The following is a 16,543-nucleotide window of genomic DNA, read 5'->3' as shown; positions in this document are numbered from 1 at the left end:
ACTTGACACTTTTCCCCAGGTTCTCAGGTCTGGATGTTAACTGTAGGATGTGAACTGTAGGAAAATGTCCGGATGCAATCTGTGACTCTTGAGACAATTCTTATAAAACTGTGGTACCCATGTATTGCTTGGAAAGTCTTCATCCACCCTCAGCAATACATAAAATAAACCAGCTGTGGTTACTGAGACATGAAGCCAGGCTGCTGCTGCTGCTGCTAAGTCGCTTCAGTCATGTCCCCATAAATCCCCATAGACAGCAGCCCACCAGGCTCCCCCGTCCCTGGGATTCTCCAGGCAAGAGTACTGGAGTGGGTTGCCATTGCCTTCTCCAATGCATGAGAGTGAAAAGTGAAAGTGAAGTTGCTCAGTCGTGTCCAACTCTTCCCGACACCATGGACTGCAGCCTACCAGGCTCCTCCACCCATGGGATTTTCCAGGCAAGAGTACTGGAGTGGGTTGCCATTGCCTTCTCCCGAAGCCAGGCTAGATGACACCATCTTGGTGCATGATTAAGCCCATATTTTAAATAAGACTCCAGATCTATACTTTCTAAACACATTTCTCATCATCCTCCAAATAACTACAGTCCATACTAAATAACCTGGAAAACTATTGGTAAGTCTTGAAAGTGTATTTAATTTGAAGAATGTCAGTTCAACTTTTTATGGTCTTCCCCCAGTTCTTGGGCTTCCTATGTGGCTCAGTGGTAAAGAATCCACCTGCCAAGCAGGAGACATGGGTTCGATCCCTGGATCAGGAAAGTCTCCTGGAGAAGGAAATGGCAACCCACTCCAGTATTCTTGCCTGGGAAATCCCATGGACAAGGAGTCTGGTGGGCTACAGTCCATGGGGTTGCCAGGAGTCCAACACAGCTTAGCAACTAAACAACCCTAGCACGTAAGAGTTCTGTATCATGAATGTTATAAATATTAAGCAGAGCAAGAATAGGTTAAAAAATCGCAGAGCAGGAACAATAACTCAGCATGCTAAGCATCTCAAAATGCCCCTTGCTGTTTAAAACACATTAGGACTTAAATTTTCCACAAATAAGGAACTGTGGTCATTTATGACTACCTGTAATAATGGCAGTGGTTATTTAGAAAAGCAGTTAAGTCCTGGAGGTGCAATAAAGGCCATTAGAACATTTAAAAAGAAAAGTTGTCAAGCAGAATGATTTATATATAAAGATAAACACTTCAGTAGAGCTTTAAACTCACACGGTTTTGAGAGGAGAAAAAGATGACTTTTTTGCTTAATTATTTCATTGAGTCCCAAAGACACTCACCGCCTCTGTGTGAACAGGATGCACAGCAAAAAGTAAGGCCGTAACAAAAGCAAGTCCACGATTCCTGAAGACAGTTTTGTCACAGGTGTACATCAGCACAAGGGTCACTAGGCAGTGTAAAATGACATTTGCTGCGTGGAAGTAGAATGGGTCCATGCCAGTCAAAAAGATGTTTAGCCTGTGACAACAAATAAAAACTGAATTAGCTACAAACAGAAGGTAAGCACAAGGAAAGCAAAGGGAATCCATCACTTTGAAAGGTAAGTTATTTAATTATTTTTAAATGATTCCACTATCAGGTTATTCTATATATCTAAGTTTTTCCCTATCTAAAAAATTTTCTATCTGCAGAAATCTTTGTAAATGCAATATGATATTACTTCAGAACACTTGGTGGCCTCACTGAAAAGGCAGACAGGTGTGGAATGCTTTTCTTCCCTCACTCGCTTTTTTCCCTCACTCCCTGGCTGGTGCAAACACCTCCCAGCACTCTTGCTTCACTAACACCTCTTCCTAAGCAGCTGAGTGTTCACAGGCAAGTCCTCACCAGCGATGAAAAAGAGACCAAGAAACTGGCACCTATGGTCAAAGTTGGGATAAACCAAGTTCGACTGTGTTCTCTCACCCACAGTGACACCAGGAAGCAAATTTCTAGATTATGTACAAGGAATCATTGTTAATTACCACCCCACAAAGCATCTCCAGGGTATCTACCCACCATTACCAGTTGTAGCTGAAATTATTAATATAAGGGTGAGAATGAGCATAGCATTTCAGAATTTGTATTCAATGTTCTCTAACATCAGTTCCTATAGAATCTCATAATCTGAATTCCAGGATTACAACAAAAAGAAAATAAAAAGAGAACCACAATGAGAAGAGAAATTTGTTGTTCAAAATTTTAAACACTTTCACAGAGAGACTTCTGAACATAGCGTTTAAGTTAAGAATAGGACATAATGTCCTCAAATAAGTCTGTGAGGTTATAGAAAAAAATGTAACTACATAGGGAATGGTTCTCTTGGGGGAATACACACACCCTAAGTGGTACTGTCTATAGCCATCTAGACTCCAGTCCATTTTACCAAAACTGTAATTCCATATCTTTATCCTCATGCTCTTGATCTGCTTCTCTTATACAGCTACCTCCGCTTTGCCAAAAAACAGCTGAGAATCTAAAAGTCAACTTTAGCAATGGCATACGCATATTCTAAACACTTGAGTTGATTCAGCTTTAATTTACAGAATTTTAAACATCTCAAGCTTTATTTGGACACACGAATCTAAATGTCATAGTCACTAATCAACTCAATTTTCATTTCCACTGAAGTAATCATGGTCCCAACTAAGCCTTAAAAAAATGAATTGCTGGCCAACTCCAGGCCCAGTGCAAAATTCAAGACAGCTGTGCTGCAAACCTATGCATCTGTGCACACTCCGAGGTGCTTAAGATTGGAACCTGGTGTGAAATACCTCCTTCAGAGGGAAAGAAGAAAGGGCCGTGAACAAGGGGACTGGTGTGTTCAGCTAAAGAAAGGAGAACAGCATCCCTGCCATTCCAGGACAAGAGGACCTACACATGCTGAGAGAGCAGCTGGGAATCAGAAAGCACAGGATGGGGCTTCCCTGCTGGCTCAGTGGTAAAGAACCCACCTGCCAATGCAGGTGACATGAGTTTGATCCCTGATCCAAGAAGATCCCAAATGCTGCAAAGCAACTAAGCTGGTGCACCACAACTGCTGAGCCAGGCCTCTGGAGCCCGGGAGCCTCAACTCCTGAGCCCACTGACTGAAGCTTGTGATCCCTAAAGTCCAAGCTTCCCAGCAAGAGAAGCCACCACAATGAGAAGCGTCTGCACCAAAATTAGAGAGTAGCCCGCTTAGCAATAAAGACCCAGTACAGCCAAAATTAAATAAATAAATAAGATTTAAAGAAAGAAAGAAAGAAAGAAAGCACAGGATGGAGGAGCTGTGAGAAGGATGAGACGGAGTCCCTGTCCTCGGGGAAGGTGGGGGTGGTCCCCTGACAGCCTACTCCTCTGACGTTGATTTTATACTGTTTCCACTTCAACAGGCTGAGTTTTCCAGACCAGCTAAGTCATTCATTTAAAATTCATTCACATTCATCTCAGTGAGAGAAAACAGGCAATCTCATATGTGATAGGTCTCTAGGTTGTCAATATATATAAAAGGCTTTACAAATTGCACACCCTTTGCCCCAAAATTCTACTTCTAGAAATTTTCTGTAAGGAAAAAACAGAAAAGTATTTAAATACACACACACACACACACACACACACACACACACACATATGTGATACTGTGATGCAATAAGAATATGTATTTTGATCTTCATCCCAACTCCTGGTTAGAGACCCTAAAACCTTTGTAATTTCCTAAGCGATAAAGGTGCTACAAATATCTTTTGTTTTAATATTTGGTCTCTGCCCCCAAGTTCCTGGCACCACTCTCCTAAATTCCTTGCAGTTTCCTAAGTGATAAGAGCACTGGGAGCACCTTTTGTTCTAATACTTGGTGTTTGGCTCTGGTTCCTGATACAGAGCTCCTAAATCTCTTAGAATTCCCTGGGAGATAAGAATGACTTTTGTCTTTACAAGGTGATTCTTACCGGGCTCCTGGGTGTCTTCAGCATGGGAGCTGGTCACAAGAAAGACCACACGTGATTAGAAGCTTGGAACTTTTAGTCCAGCTCCATCCTCAGGAAGAGGAGAGTTGAGGGAGACTGAGCTAATAATTGATCACACCTACACAATGACACTTCCAAAAAAATTCCCAGAACTATGGGGTTTGGAAGGCTTCCAGGTTGGTGAACATGTCAACGTGCCATCAGAGTGACAGAACCCAACTCCACAGGGAGAGAAGCTCCTGTATTCAGGACTCTCCAGGCTCTGCCCGATGTATTTCTTCATCTGGCTATTATCTGCACCATTTATCACGCCCTTCTTTATATAATAGACTGGTTTCCCTGAGTTCTGTGAGCCATTATAGCAAATTATCAAGTCTGAAGAGGGAGGTCATGGGAAACCCCAACTTGTAGCCAAAAAGTAAAAGCGTTAGTCTCTCAGTCATGTCCGACTCTTTGAGACCCCCCAGAGACTGTAGCCTGCCAGATTCCTCTGTCCATGGAATTCTCCAGGTCAAGAATATTGGAGCTAGTAGCCACTCCCTTCTCCAGGGGATCTTCCTGATGCAGGGATCAAACTGGGTCTTCTGCATCACAGAGAGATTCTTTACCATCTGAGTCACCAGAGAAGACCCAGCTTGTGGCTAAGTCAGACATAAATGTGAGTAACCTGAGGACCAGTACTTGTGATTGCCATCTGAAGTGGAGGCACTCTACAGAACTGAGCTCTTAACCTGGGGGATCTGATGTTAACTGTCTGATGTAACTCCAGACAGTGTCCAAATTGAATTGAACTCCAGGATACCCAGCAAGTGTGAGAGAATTCTTAGGTGTGGGAGTAAACCCACATATCTGGTGTTAGAAATCTTGTGAGTATAAGTAGAGAAAGAAAGAGGAATTTTCCTGTCAATGTACAAAGATTGTGTTAATTATAAAAATAGCAACACAGAGATGGCAAAACATCTAATACATCTTTATGTATTTCTCTATTCCTTGGAGAAGGAAATGACAACACACTCCAGTATTCTTGCCTGGAAATCCCATGGACAGAGGAGCCTGGTGGGCTACAGTCCACAGGGTCACAAAGAGTCAGAAATGACTGAATGACTGAGCACATTCCCACCGATGATATACTTCAGATCATAACCCTGGATTACAAATAATAGCACTGTTTTTTTTTTAAGACAAAGGACTTGCTATTTTTCCAATTTATTTGTTATTCAACCATTTAACAAGTTAAAGCATCATTAAAGATGATGTTTTTACTATGCTATGACATGTTTATGAGATACTTAACATACACTCCTTTCCCCTTCCAAAATGATATAAAATAGTAGGTATGACTCATCCATGTGTCTATATGTATCATATCTAAAAATGTGCAGATGTTATCCATATAGATTATTTCTGGAAATTGATTAGGAGTGAGCGTTTGGTGTTGCAAATGAATTAAATTAGATCCAAAATGCAAAAATAAGTTGCTGAATGGGGAACCACTGTAGAGATAAGGTAACAGTGTGAAAGTCCCTCACCTGGTACCTTAATCTGAGCTTTGAGAAGTCACCAAAAATCTAGTTATGAGAATTTCCCAGATATCTAAAAAGATGGAGCTTGAACTCTCCAAATGATAGATAAGTGAGCTTAAGATGAAATGGTAACAAAAGTTTTGAATATATCCTATGTGTGGGCACTGGAAAAAGAATATCTGATTCTGAGAGTTACTACAGGTTCACAAAAAGGGATTTAACTGATTAACTTCTGGAGAGGGGTGTGATAGACATGTTACATCTTTATCAATGTCATTAAATAGGACTTCTCAGAATCTCCTGGCATACAAGACAGAATAAAATAGATATGAGCTAACCGAGACTGGTGAATACTAAATCAATGTCTCCTTGGCTGGAGACCTCCAGGGTATGTCACAGTGTTCTGATATCATCTCTGGTCTGTCCAATATTTTTATCAAAGGCTTAAATGAATCCATAGTGTATGCTAACCAAGCCTGCACATGGCCTGTATCAGGGAAGGAGAGAAACCGTACTGAAGACTGAGCTTCACAAAGAGCTTAAATGACTAAAATTGATAGCCAATTCTAACAGAATTAGACTGAATATGGGTAACAGTAAAGACCCATTTTTAGACACAAAATAGAACAAAATCCTTGCAATCCAGATTAAACTCTACATGCGGTATTGTCCAAGGGTTTTTCAGTTCAGTTCAGTTCAGTCGCTCAGTCGTGTCCTACTCTTTGCGACCCCATGAATCGCAGCACACCAGGCCTCCCTGTCCATCACCAACTCCTGGAGTTCACTCAGACTCGTGTCCATCAAGTCAGTGATGCCATCCAGCCATCTCATCCTCGGTTGTTCCCTTCTTCCCCTGCCCCCAATCCCTCCCAGCATCAAAGTCTTTTCCAATGAGTCAACTCTTCGCATGAGTGGCCAAAGTACTAGAGTTTCAGCTTTAGCATCATTCCTTCCAAAGTCAGAGTTACTGTGTCCTAGCTATCAAAACAGACCAAAGCACCAACACAGTTAGTCAGGGAACTGCCTAAGTCAGTATTTTTCATTTCAATGCACTCTAACAGATATTTACTGAATACCTGCTAGTTGCTGGGTATAATGTAGGGCCCAGAGGAACAAACAGAAGACATGGCACCTGCCACCAAGGAGTTAATCACATAGTAGGAGAAAGAGAGAAAAGTAATTCATAGTATGAGAATTCCAGCAGTAGGAGAACCTACCAGGTACTGAGATAAGGAAGATAGAGGCGTTCTCCCTGTGGATGGGAGAGGGAAGAGGGTGATATCCAACACGGGGCAGCAGCCCCGCAGGGTGTTACTTAAATGTTAGAGTACCTTCACAGGACAGCTTCAGGATTCTGGGGGAGGGAGTCTCAAAGTGATGTCTCAGGGAGGTAGGTTTGAGGAAGAGGTAATGCTCAGCCTGCAGAAAGATGACAGACAGGTATGAAACCATGTTTTTCAGGGGAAAGGCTCTATGGCATATTTACAGCTTTATCCCCAGTGTCTATCCCTGGTACATGCTAACACACAATAAAACAGGTGATTTCATATAAAAATTTCCAACTTTTCTTCAAATCTTAAAAGACATGGCAACTCTGGGCCTCCATGGCCACATGGAAATACCTGGGTGCCAACTGAGGTGGTTCAAGTGCTCATAATTTGCCACGGGGTCTTCCAACTACTTGGGGGCAGACTTCAGCTCAAAGAAAAATGTAATATCTAAAGCTAAAATCAGTGGTGAGATAAGCAGGAATGTTCACACAGAAGCCTGACAACAGCCTGCCTTAAATACCATCTGCAGAGAACAATCTCAGGTTTCATGCCACCATGAACGTCCTTCCATTACAGCATTTAATCAGTTTTTAAAAACTCATTTACTATATCCCACAAGTGTTATGATAATTTTTCATTCATTGTTAGAAATAAACGTTTTTGTCATTGTATCCATCTCAGTTGGGACACAGTAGATTCTAAATGAAGGTTTCAGTTCAGTTCAGTCGCTCAGTCGTGTCCAATTCTTTGCGACCCCACGAATCGCAGCAAACCAGGCCTCCCTGTCCATCACCAACTCCCGGAGTTCCCTCAGACTCACGTCCATCGAGTCGGTGATGCCATCCAGCCATCTCATCCTCTGTCGTCCCCTTCTCTTCCTGCCCCCAATCCCTCCCAGCATCAGAGTCTTTTCCAATGAGTCAACTCTTCGCATGAGGTGGCCAAAGTACTAGAGTTTCAGCTTTAGCATCATTCCTTCCAAAGAAATCCCTGGGCTGATCTCCTTCGGAATGGACTGGTTGGGTCTCCTTGCAGTCCAAGGGACTCTCAAGAGTCTTCTCCAACACCACAGTTCAAAAGCATCAATTCTTCGGCGCTCAGCCCTCCTCACAGTCCAACTCTCACATTAATACATGACCCCTGGAAAAACCATAGCCTTGACTAGATGGACCTTTGTTGGCAAACTAATGTCTCTGCTTTTCAATATGCTATCTACGTTGGTCAATAACTTTTCTTCCAAGGAGTAAGCATCTTTTAATTTCATGGCTGCAGTCACCATCTGCAGTGATTTTGGAGCCCCCCAAAATAAAGTCTGACACTGTTTCCACTGTTTCCCCATCTATTTCCCATGAAGTGATGGGACCAGATGCCATGATCTTCGTTTTCTGAATGTTGAGCTTTAAGCCAACTTTTTCACTCTCCACTTTCACTTTCATCAAGAGGCTTTTTAGTTCCTCTTCACTTTCTGCCATATGAATGAACAAATAAATTGACATTAAGCTGGAAGTTGGAAAAAAAACCATCTTTTCCTTTCTACTCAAATAATCTCTAAGTTTATTTGATAACTTTCATTTCTAATTTAAAACTAGGCCAAGCAGTAGGAAATAAAACTTTTTTCCTAAAAAAATCTTAATAGTCATGTCTGCCTGGCTGAAAGCCTTCCAGACTTTGGCAGATAAAACGCAAACAGCCCCTTCTTGATCTGAACTCTTCTGCCTCCTTGTAAAACCACCCAGAAAAGGGAGGGAGCACATGCAGCACACACCACCAGTTCCTGGTACCAGTTCCCAGGCAAGACCACAGGGTCAGACAGTGTGGCAGCGGGCAGTCACAGGAGGAGGGGTGAGGAGGGGGAAAAAGACTCATTGGTTTTGCACCCCCGTAAGGCACACTCTTCTGCTTCTGTTAGGTCCATACCATTTCTGTCCTTTATTGAGCCCATCTTTGCATGAAATGTTCCCTTGGTATCTCTAATTTTCTTGAAGAGATCTCTAGTCTTTCCCATTCAATTGTTTTCCTATATTTCTTTGCATTGATCGCTGAGGAAGGCTTTCTTATCTCTCCTTCCAATTCTTTGGACCTCTGCATTCAAATGGGTATATCTTTCCTTTTCTCCTTTACCCTTCACTTCTCTTCTTTTCACAGCTATTTGTAAGGCCTCCTCAGACAGCCATTTTGCTTTTTTGCATTTCTTTTTCTTGGGGATGGTGTTGATCCCTGTCTCCTATACAATGTTACGAACCTCCGTCCATAGTTCATCAAGCACTCTATCAGATACAGTCCCTTAAATCTATTTGTCACTTCCACTGTATAATCATAAGGGATTTGGTTTAAGTCATACCTGAATGACCAAAGAAAGGCAATGCCAAAGAATGCTCAAACTACCACACGATTGCATTCATCTCACATGCTAGTAAAGTAATGCTCAAAATTCTCAAAGGCAGGCTTCAGAAATATGTGAACTGTGAACTTTCAGATGTTCAAGCTGGTTTTAGAAAAGGCAGAGGAACCAGAGATCAAATTGCCAACATCCGCTGGATCATGGAAAAGGCAAGAGATTTCCAGAAAAACATCTATTTCTGCTTTATTGACTATGCCAAAGCCTTTGATTGTGTGGATCACAATAAAGTGTGGAAAATTCTGAAAGAGATGGGAATACCAGACCACCTGACCTGCCTCTTGAGAAACCTGTATGCAGGTTAGGAAGCAACAGTTAGAACTGGACATGGACCAACAGACTGGTTCCAAATAGGAAAAGGAGTGCGTCAAGGCTGTATATTGTCACCCTGCTTATTTAACTTCTCTGCAGAGTACATCATGAGAAACGCTGGCCTGGAAGAAGCACAAGCTGGAATCAAGATTGCCAGGAGAAATATCAATAACCTCAGATATGCAGATGATACCACCCTTATGGCAGAAAGTGAAGAACTAAAAAGCCTCTTGATGAAAGTGAAAGAAGAGAGTGAAAAGGGTGGCTTTAAAGCTCAGTATTCAGCAAACTAAGATCATGGCATCTGGTCCCATCACTTCATGGGAAATAGATGGGGAAACAGTGGGAACAGTGGCTTCATTTTTTGGGCTCCAAAATCACTGCAGATGGTGATTGCAACCATGAAATTAGAAGACACTTACTCCTTGGAAGGAAAGTTATGACCAACCTAGATAGCATATTAAAAAGAAGAGACATTACTCTGTCAATAAAGTTCCTTCTAATCAAGGCTATGGTTTTTCTAGTAGTTATGTATGGATGTGAGAGTTGGACTATAAAGAAAGCTGAGTGCTGAAGAATTGATGCTTTTGAACTGTGGTGTTGGAGAAGACTCTTAAGAGTCCCTTGGACTACAAGGAGATCCAGCGAGTCCATCCTAAAGGAGATCAGTCCTGGTTGTTCATTAGAAGGACTGATGTTGAAGCTGAAACTCCAATACTTTGGCCACCTGATGTGAAGAGCTGACTCATTGGATAAGACCCTGATGCTGGGAAAGATTGAGGGCAGGAGGAGAAGGGGATGACAGAGGATGCAATGATGGTTGGATGGCATCACCGACTCAATGGACATAAGTTTGGGTGAACTCTGGGAGTTGATGATGGACACGGTGGCCTGGTGTGCTGCGATTCATGGGGTCACAAAGAGTCGGACATGACTGAGCAACTGAACTGAACTAAATCCACACTCTCACAGACTAGAGCTCCAGATAAAGCCCATCACTTTAATTTTCCTCTTGGAAAACACCTCTGATTTAGAAGAAAATAAAAGCAGGTATATCTCTGGAAGAGACTTCTACTTGAGAATATACTAGGGTCCATCCTCAAGGGGACCCCAACTCTATTTCAGTCAAAGAGCCATACCTTAGTGAACTGGCAGGGTATGGAAACTGCATGAGGTCTTGGCTCTCCTTTGTGGTGACTCAAGTCTAGTTTGGGGCCCTGAACCTGGAATTTTCCTGGTTATACAAATAGGTCAAGTAAGATTTAAGAGGGCTGCCTGCCCACTTCATGTCACCATTCCTGTGGGTCATAACGTCCCAGTTCTCACCACATCCTTGCACCTGCCATGTCAATGCTCTCACCTAGACTTTGGCCGCTAAGCTCTGCCACCCAGCCTCTGGAACTCCAGCATCCCCTCAACCCCACTGGAGTCAGAAATCCCACTGCAGTGGTAGCATATCCCACATCACACTTGGCCAACAGCAAAGAAGTGCCACAGAGCTTCCCAACCTTGCAGGCACTCTCCTATTTACGTATTTTTCAACACCTCAGTGCAGAGAGAAGCATTTTGCCCTCTCAGGGGATGCAGGATAGGGGGTACCAGGAATGTGTGTGTAGACGATGTGATGAATGGACCTCAACGTTCCCACCTCAACGAGCTTCTGGATTCCTTTCTCTGTTATGCCAGGCAGATTTTGGCATCTCAACCTCATTAAACATAGGCCCCACTGAGTTGCAGTTGTTCCCGGGATTCTGAATCACTAGTGTGCTGGTTACAATTGCTGATTCCCTGATCCCATCCCAAGATATTCTAAGCCAGTAGATGTGAGAGGTGGCCCAGAGATCTGCCCTAAGCAACCCAATAATTCAAGACAGGTGATACTCAGAACTGTAATGCTCAGGTCTTAAAGCTTAAGGGAAAGCTGCATATGGTTGCTATGTTTACCAGAAAAAAATCCAGGTTTCTCAGCAATAACATAACATAACATACATTCTTCTCCAGTAAAAACCATAAACAGGGGAAAGAAAAAACTAAATGTACCCCTCATCTTCTGTTTGTGGTGTCTCGAGTGATGGCTTCTCCCACACTTCCCTGGTGACTTTCCACAGCCCATTCTCCTGTCTTCCTCCCTCAGCACTCATTTTTTCTTCTTCTCATCTCCTGCCTTCATTACAGCTCTCAAATGCTTCTAAGTGCTTCCCATGGTCTTCTTAGATCATTCAGCCAATAAACAACAACATCTGGATCTTCTCATTTTTCCTCTAAGGCCTGTCCCTTAGGCCCTTCATCATTTTGGTTGCTTTTCTTCTGCATTCCCTCCAGTACCAGGAATAAATCAACAAATCAGCATCACTTCATGTCTCTAAAGAACCAAAGGATGTGATTCACAGGCACCGGTGCAAACAAGAGTGCCGAGAGGAGATGGTGCCCTGAGGCAAAGGCAAAATAGACCCCCTCCACCCTGCCTCCCACTCCAGTTCTGAGGAAGCTGTAGGGAAGGACCAGGCTGCGTGGAGCTGGTCAGGAGGAGGCCACAGTCACTGTTGTCAAAGAAAGGGTGGGGAAACAGGGCAGGAAGATCAGAGGCCATAGAAGGAAGCAAGTCCCAGAAAATGTGAGTCCGCAAAGAAAAAAAATTAACAGATCAACACCAAATATAATACAGGTATAACTATAACTGACCTGTCAATTTTAAGAAAATGGGTTTCTTTCTTTTCAAGGTATGTATGTTTGGCGGAGTTCCTGGATGCAATGCCATTCAGACACCAGCTATCTGATACAGCCCTGCCCAAGACTCCCTCACTTCAGACACCAGACCACCTGCACATCTGACCTCCCGGCCACAAATTCAAGGGTTCCCACGACTCCCTTAGATTCAACAATTTGTAAGAACGACTCATAGAATTCAGGAAAGCATAATACTTATTTTTTTAATTAATTTCTTTATTTTTAATTAGAGTATAATTGCTTTACAGTATGGTATTGGTTTCTGCCATGTAACAACAAGGGTATATGTATGTCCCCTCCCTCTTGAACTTCCCTCCTACCTCCCACTCCAAGCATGATACTCTTCTATGATTACAGTTTTAATATAAAAGATATGAGCCAAAACTGATAGAAAAAAAAAGATCCATGGGGCCAAGTCTGAAAGGGTCCTAAGCACGAGCCTTCCATGTCTTCAGGACACATCAGCCCCTCAGCACACTGATGTGGAACTGCCGACCAGGAAATCATAACCAAGCTTAACCAGGGTTTCAATGGTGAAGCTAACTGATTCCATCACTGGCCACTTCAGCACCCCTTTCCCTTCCCAGATGTTGGAAGGTAGGGCCTTCCTAGATACTGTAACTGCAGAACTAACTCATACTGGGCCCATGCTGTTTCTAACAAGACACCAAGGTGTTTTTCAGAGACAACAGAATAAAACCACAAGTCATGCAGCTGAGGCATGCTCTGAGGAGAAAATTGTGACCTCAGATAACACCCAGAACCAAAGTTTCTCTGTCCTCAACCCTACACCCCAAGCCCCAACAGGGAATTAAAGGACAGGAACATGGCTGCAACCTGAACACCTTTCAGAAGTGAACGATCCATTGTCCAGGAAGATCCAGTATGACACCCCATCATCACAGCTTAGCATCAGTAGCCAAGTAATAAAGTCCTCCAATCCAAACCACCCAACAGGGCTTCTGCACACCGACCCTCCTCCACTAACCCTAAAAGCCTGAACCCTGCTTGCTGTCTCCTTGCTGCTTGACCTCACAACAACATCCTTTTCTCAAAAGCCAGTGCCACAGCATCGTTACCAGCAAGCCTGGCTTAGAAACAAAAATCATCTGGCTCCAAGTCCCAACTCTTTAATCATAAGACTAGTCTTTCCAGCAGGACCAGCTACATTCTAAAGCTATCTGGAGGCCCACCGTGAGTCAACTCCTCCTTAGCATAAACTCAGGTATGGTCCCGGGGAGTCCCCATGAACAACAAAATCACTCCTATCACTCTGGAAACTCAAATGGTTTAGAAGCTCCTTCCCAGAAATCTGGGGAAAGGCCAGACAAGTTCTTGCACAGCTGCGGGGAAGAGGAAGTCTCTCCCACTTAACCATAGCACCCTCAAGAAAGTATTTTCAGGTCCTTATACTCCATGCGGGCTTCTCAGGTGGCCCTAATGGTGAAGAACCCGCCTGCCAATGCATGAGACATGAGACTTAGGTTTGATCCCTGGGTCGGGAAGATCCCCTGGAGGAGGCGAGGGCATGGCATTTCCCTCCAGTATTCTTGCACGGAGAATCCCATGGACAGAGGAGCCTGGCGAGCTACCATAATCTGTGGAGTCGCAAAGAGTTAGACAAGACTAAAGTGACTTAGCACACACACACACATGCATACTCCATTTAATCCAACCAGAAATGATATTTCATTGTCTAACTCATTAACTGGGAAAAAAAAAAAAAAATGGCCTTTCATTACAGATAGCAGGACAATGGCATGGAGGAATTTGGGTCTCCATGAGCAGGGTGTGGAGAGAATCCCGTGTAATTCTGATGTTTGCTAGAATTGTGTCCAGTTTACAGCAAGCACCCCCCCCCCCCAACCATAATGCTGCCACAAAAGAAGCTCATGATTTAAAAGTGCTAAAGATGTCATTCCCCGCAGAGGGTCACAGTCTTAGCAGGTTACAGCAGAGCCATTGGAGCCCTTTCAGGATCAGAGCTGCCCCTTCACTTCCTAGTAAGTAGGACACACTGCAACTCTCTGTGTGTCCAGCAAATTCCACTTTTGTCTTTGATAGAGGAAGGGAAAATGATACATAAGCCAAGAAATAAGTCCAGCAGATTTTCCCTCTAAGGGTGTTGTTGCCATTGTTTAGTCACTAAGTGATATCCGACTCTGTGACCACAGGGACTATAGCCCACCAGGCTCTTCTCTCCATTAGATTCTTCAGGCAAGAATTCTGGAGTGGGTTGCCATTCCCTTCTCCAGGGATCTTCGCAACCCAGGGATATCCTGCATTAGTAGGCAGATTCTTTACTGCTGAGCCACATGGGAAGCCATGTAAGGGTGCTCAGTTCAGTTCAGTCACTCAGGCGTGTCCAACTCTTTGCGACCCCATGAATCGCAGCACGCCAGGCCTCCCTGTCCATCACCAACTCCCAGAGTTCACTCAGACTCACATCCATCGAGTCGGTGATGCCATCCAGCCATCTCATCCTCTGTCGTCCCCTTCTCCACCTGCCCCCAATTTCTCCCAGCATCAGAGTCTTTTCCAATGAGTCAACTCTTCGCATGAGGTGGCTAAAGTACTGGAGTTTCAGCTTTAGCATCATTCCTTCCAAAGAACACCCAGGACTGATCTCCTTTAGAATGGACTGGTTGGATCTCCTTGCAGTCCAAGGGACTCTCAAGAGTCTTCTGCAACACCACAGTTGAAAAGCATCAATTCTTCAGCGCTCAGCTTTCTTCACAGCCTAACTCTCACATCCATACATGACCACTGGAAAAACCATAGCCTTGACTAGACGGACCATTGTTGGCAAAGTAATGCCTCTGCTTTTGTGTCTGCTGCTGCTAAGTCACTTCAGTCGTGTCCAACTCTGTGCGACCCCATAGACGGCGGCCCACCAGGCTCCCCGTCCCTGGGATTCTCCAGGCATGAACACTGGAGTGGGTTGCCATTTCCATTTCCAATGCATGCAAGTGAAAAGTGAAAGTGAAGTTGCTCAGTCGTGTTCGACTAGTAGTGACCCCATGGACTGCAAGCCTACCAGGCTCCTCAGTTCATGGGATTTTCCAGGCAAGAGTACTGGAGTGGGTGCCATTGCCTTCTACCTAAATCATTACCTGAATATTTACCTACCTAAACATTTACCTGACGAAGTTGGGCATTCACAAACATGATTTAAACAATTAATTTACCAAGCTCCTATCTATGTTGCATGTCAGGCACTGTTCCAGATGCTTAAGATAAACCTCACAGAGTTCACACAGTAGTGAGGAGACACAAAAACCAGCAATAAATCATGATGCCAGATAACAGTGCGGGCTACCAAGGCAAAGAGGGCAGGAGAGTCTGAGAGTAAGGACGGCACATGGAGGAGTGCCTGCTATTTCAGATCAGGTGGCCAGGGAAGGCCTCTGGGATGAAGTGACGTTTGAGCAGAGACTGAAGGTGGTGAGAGAAGAAGCAATACAAGGACCTGGGCAAAGAGCATTCCAGGAAGAAGAAGCCAAGTGCAAAATCCCTTGGGAGCCAAAGTTTGGTCTGTACCAGGAATACAGACTCTACAAGGTAACACAGAGAGAATGAGGTGGAGACTGAAGACTATAGGTCTGGGTGTGGCCAGGGTCAGATCAAACAGGAGCCATCTCTTATCATTTGTAAAAGGAAGAAGGCCATTACTGATGCAAGATTAGCATTCCTCATCCCCCTTTTAAGTGGGGAGATTACATAATCAAAGTCTGAAAAAGCTGACTGTAGCTCCCAAGGATGATAGAAAATACATTTTTTATTAAAACAGAAATGATTGCTTCAGAAGATGTTTTCCAAACCTTCACCAATTTGAGGAACTTACCTATTAAAAACTCTCATGATTCAGAAATATATTCCTCTCATTTTCCCTCCCTCCTACACCATCAGACTGTAGTCTAAAGTCTATTTTACATCTAAAGCATATTCTAACAGACAAGGATCATAACCTTCCTCTCTTGGGGTTTCTACGATAACCTTCGTTTGGAATGAAATTTTCAGAAAACATTTTTTTTCATTTTTTTCTATAAAAATCTTCATTGCCTCCAATCACATTTTTTCTTAGCTACACCTACATCCATTACCAAACATCCTAGAAAATCTAGTCAAACATCCTAAACAGTCTTCACTTGTCTTAAGATTATCAGTCTTGTAGCAATAGACTATTTCAAAATGAATGCCCAGAGAGGTCAAATCAAAAGGAACAGAACCAAAAGGAACATGCACTATTTCTTTTAGGTTCTGGGCATAGAGGCTAGAGCTGACTTTCATGGTTGGCATATCATTTGTGCCTTAAAGTTGCAAAGTGTTGCCCCCCAAAAAAAATAAATAAATAAAAACCTCTCAAGATCCAAATATTAAA

General features: G+C 43.4%; 1 protein-coding gene across 1 annotated transcript in view; it reads right to left on the bottom strand.

Annotated features, from left to right (window-relative positions):
• TMTC1 (transmembrane and tetratricopeptide repeat containing 1) overlaps positions 1-16,543 on the bottom strand; it is a 318,214-nt gene that overhangs the window by 290,609 nt on the left and 11,062 nt on the right. The window contains exon 2 of the mRNA XM_018048363.1: positions 1,286-1,463. Within this exon, the coding sequence (XP_017903852.1) occupies positions 1,286-1,463 (178 nt within the window). The remainder of the gene's footprint in view (positions 1-1,285; positions 1,464-16,543) is intronic.

The sequence above is a fragment of the Capra hircus genome, chromosome 5, assembly GCF_001704415.2.
Source record: "Capra hircus breed San Clemente chromosome 5, ASM170441v1, whole genome shotgun sequence".
In the NCBI taxonomy this organism is placed as follows: domain Eukaryota; kingdom Metazoa; phylum Chordata; class Mammalia; order Artiodactyla; family Bovidae; genus Capra; species Capra hircus.
This window is presented reverse-complemented; position numbering and strand designations above follow the sequence as displayed.